The sequence below is a fragment of the Theobroma cacao genome, chromosome 2 (genome assembly GCF_053813885.1).
Source record: "Theobroma cacao isolate CCN51 chromosome 2, ASM5381388v1, whole genome shotgun sequence".
In the NCBI taxonomy this organism is placed as follows: Eukaryota; Viridiplantae; Streptophyta; class Magnoliopsida; order Malvales; family Malvaceae; genus Theobroma; species Theobroma cacao.
The window spans coordinates 50939605-50943135 of NC_142640.1; the positions used below are offsets into that span (position 1 = coordinate 50939605).

A 3531-nucleotide genomic window follows, 5' to 3' on the forward strand; every position below is an offset into this window, starting at 1 on the left:
TGCAGCATACACATTTAGAAGCCAAGTGAATACCTTTTTCCTTCATGCGAAGCTCAACCGGAATCCAATTGTTTAAAGCTCTCCATATGAAAAAAGAGATAGATAAGGGGATGCTTCTATGCCAAATGAGAGAGCCCAAGGTATTATGAGGTTGCCGCTTCCTTATTGTCTCCCAAGCACTTCTTGTAGAAAATTCCCCATTAGATGTTAGTATCCAGTACGCTACATCTTGCTGTGTTCGATCAAAAGGAATTAGCAGTATCTCATCAACCAAATTCACGGGAAGAAATAATCTCAATTTATCCACGTCCCAACTGTCACCCTTGTAAAATTTGTGAACCAAGGACATATCATTGCGAAAGGAAGGGAAGGAGATTACCAGAGGTTGGTCTCCCATCCAACAGTCATGCCAGAAAAAAAGCTCCCCTCTACCTATTTTCCATCGAGTATTCTGAATTGTCACATCCCGACCTCCTGTTATCCGTTTCCATATGGAAGAGTTGTGTAACTTCGGTTGCACGTAATGGGGGATTCGGCCAAGGCAATATTTTGTTTTCAAAAAGTGGGTCCATAAGCTATCACATGTATAGAATCTCCACCATAATTTCAAAGTGAAGGCATCAAACACATCTTTCAGATTCCGAATATCAAGACCCCCTTCCGAACTTGGAAAAGTGATTTTGTTCCAAGCTGCCCAGTGCATCCTCTTTCCTTCGTTGGAGTCACCCCATAGAAAGCTATTAAAAAGCCTTTCTATTTTCTCGATCACTATTGCTGGTGGTTTGAGAACTTGCAACAAATACATTGGTAATGAGGAGAGAACACTCCTCAATAGCGTTATTCGACCTCCAGGTGATAAGATCTTGTTCTCCCATCCTGAAATACGATCACGAATTTTGGAGATTAAGGAGTCAAAAAGATATACCTTTTTAGGTCCTTTATGAAGTGGCGCTCCAAGGTAGGTGACTGGAAGTGTTTTGTGATGGAAACCTGTAACATGAGCTATTATTTGCCTCCTCGATAGTGGACATCCATTGGCCGTGATGAAGCAGCTTTTCTGATGATTAACCTGCTGCCCCGATACCTGTTCATATTCCTGTAAGAAAACCAAGATCTTCTGCAAGGCTGAATGGCAACCATTAGTAAAAATTACGATATCATCAGCAAAGGCAAGGTGACTAACAGGCATGGAACATCCAGATAAGTAATGTAAAGAATTGTAGCGGCTGAATAAATGATTGAGTCCCCTTGATAAGTATTCTGCAGCCAAGATAAAAAGCGAAGGGGAAATAGGATCTCCCTGTCTCAGTCCCCTCTCAGATTTGAAGTAGCCCACTAAGGATCCATTGATGAGTAATGAAAACCAACAGTTGGAAATGCAGGCCTTAATCATGTTTATCCAAAATGCATTGAAACCAAACTGCTCCATCATAAGATAAAGAAATTCCCAATTCAGACGATCATAAGCTTTTGCCATATCAAGTTTTAGAACCACATTACCTCCCCTTGATCTTGCATTAATCTTACCAACCAGCTCCTGTGCGAGCAAGATATTGTCACTGATAAGCCTTCCATTAACGAAGCCACTTTGATTTTCTGAGATGATGGATGGAAGAATTTTTGATAGCCGGTTGGCCAGAAGTTTAGTTACTATCTTATTTAAGACAGTACATAAACTAATGGGGCGAAATTCACTCCATTGGCTGGCATTCTGATTTTTAGGCAACAAGACAAGCGTTGTGGAGGTAATGCCACGTGGTAGCGGTGTCCCCTTGAAAAAATCAAGCACTGCTTCTAAAAGGTCTTGCTTAATGATGTCCCAGCAGTGTTGGTAAAACAAGGATGAGAAACCGTCAGGCCCAGCAACACTATCTCTATTAATGTTAAAGACTGCCTCTTTCACTTCCTGTAACGATGGGGTTGCACACAAGAATTCATTATCAGTGGTGGAGATAATTCGGGGAGTAATAGAAAGATCAAACCTGAAGATATCACATTGCTCTGCCTTCAACAAGTTTTGAAAGAAATCAACACCCGAATTTTGGATTGAGTGAGGTTCTTCAAGCACATTTCCTTCCTGATTATGAATCCGGAAGATATGACTTCTCATTCTCTTTTTACGCATCCTCATATGAAAAAATTTGGTGTTGCGTTCCCCCTCCACTAACCATTTGACACCCGACTTTTGTTGCCAAAAGAGTTCTTCAATACTTAACTGTCGGTTAAGTTTGGCATAAGCCTTATGCATCAATTCTCTGTTAGCTGCTGAAGGATTCTGTTGGAAATTCAATTCTCTTTGTTCGGCTTCAATTTCTGCCAATCGGAGTGTTTTAAAAATATCTCCAAAAATGTGCTTATTCCACCACTTTAAGTCTCTCTTCAACCGCTGTTGTTTAGTCCAAAAAGCATTCAATCCTTCTGCAAGGATAGGAGTGTTCCAGCTTTTTTCAACGAAAGAGAGAAAATCATGATGTTTTGGTCCAGGCATGTAAAAATCGAAATGGAGCAGGACCCCTTTGATTTGTGTTCGAGCAGGAAATGAGAAGTGGGCAATGATCTGACCCATCTCGGTTAAGATGCTGAACCCTTGTGGAAGAGAAAAGTTCTGCCCATTCTTGGTTATATACCACTCTGTCAAGTCTCTGGAACATTCGGTTATTGGTCCAAGTAAAAGAATTTCCTTCAAAACTTGCATCCAATAGTCCACAATCGAATAACGTAGAGGAAAGATCTTCCATAGATCCATCGTGAGGAATAGCTCCATTCAGCCGTTCATCACAGCTCACTATAGAGTTAAAATCTCCTCCCACCAACCATGGTGCCTGCATGCCATCAGAAATTATTCGCAGACTACTCCAAAGTTCCCTTCTCTCAATTCTGGTACACTTAGCGTAAACAAAAGAAGTAAAAACTGGATGGGAAAGCCATGGGAGAGACAGCTTCACGTGAAGGCATTGAATCTGGTCCATCATAACTTCACAGCTTATTTCGTTAGAGCAGAACAACCATATTTTATGAGAGCAGTTTGCATGAACAGTATCAAAACCCAGTCTTCGTTTGATGTAGTTAATTCTACTGATATTCACCATGGGCTCTAAGACTACCAACAACTTGATGTTATGCATCAATTTTAGTTTTTTTAACCTCCGTTGCACTACTGCACCAGCAACGCCGCGAACATTCCATATCATACAGTTTATCATGGATAAGTATGGAGAGAGGGAGTTTGTGAGATGGAATCAGCTGTTGCTGCTCCATCTTGTACCTCTAAGGGGTCTGATGCATTCAAGGAGTTTCCAATTATCTGATGAGCAGAGCGAGCTGTCAGACTTCCTTCTCCGTAGGACGCATGGATGGATGTTTAAGTTTTGGCTTTCGGGTGTTGCATGGGACTGCATGGGGGAGTCGACGTGGCCAACTGATTTGTTTTCCTGTTGTGTGTAACTACGTGTAACTTCATTGGAGGGAACAGAGTCAGTTTCCACGTTAAGCATACAAATACCTAGCTCGGGTCGTGAAAGTACATCTCTG

At 41.5% G+C, this 3531-nt stretch overlaps 1 protein-coding gene across 1 annotated transcript in view; it reads right to left on the bottom strand.

Moving 5' to 3' along the window:
- LOC148764399 (uncharacterized) overlaps positions 1 to 2764 on the bottom strand; it is a 3660-nt gene extending 896 nt beyond the window's left edge. Inside the window, exon 1 of the mRNA XM_088803598.1 lies at positions 1 to 2764. This exon is cut by the window's left edge and continues 896 nt beyond it. Within this exon, the coding sequence (XP_088659724.1) occupies positions 1 to 2764 (2764 nt within the window).
- Positions 2765 to 3531: the final 767 nt, after the last annotated feature.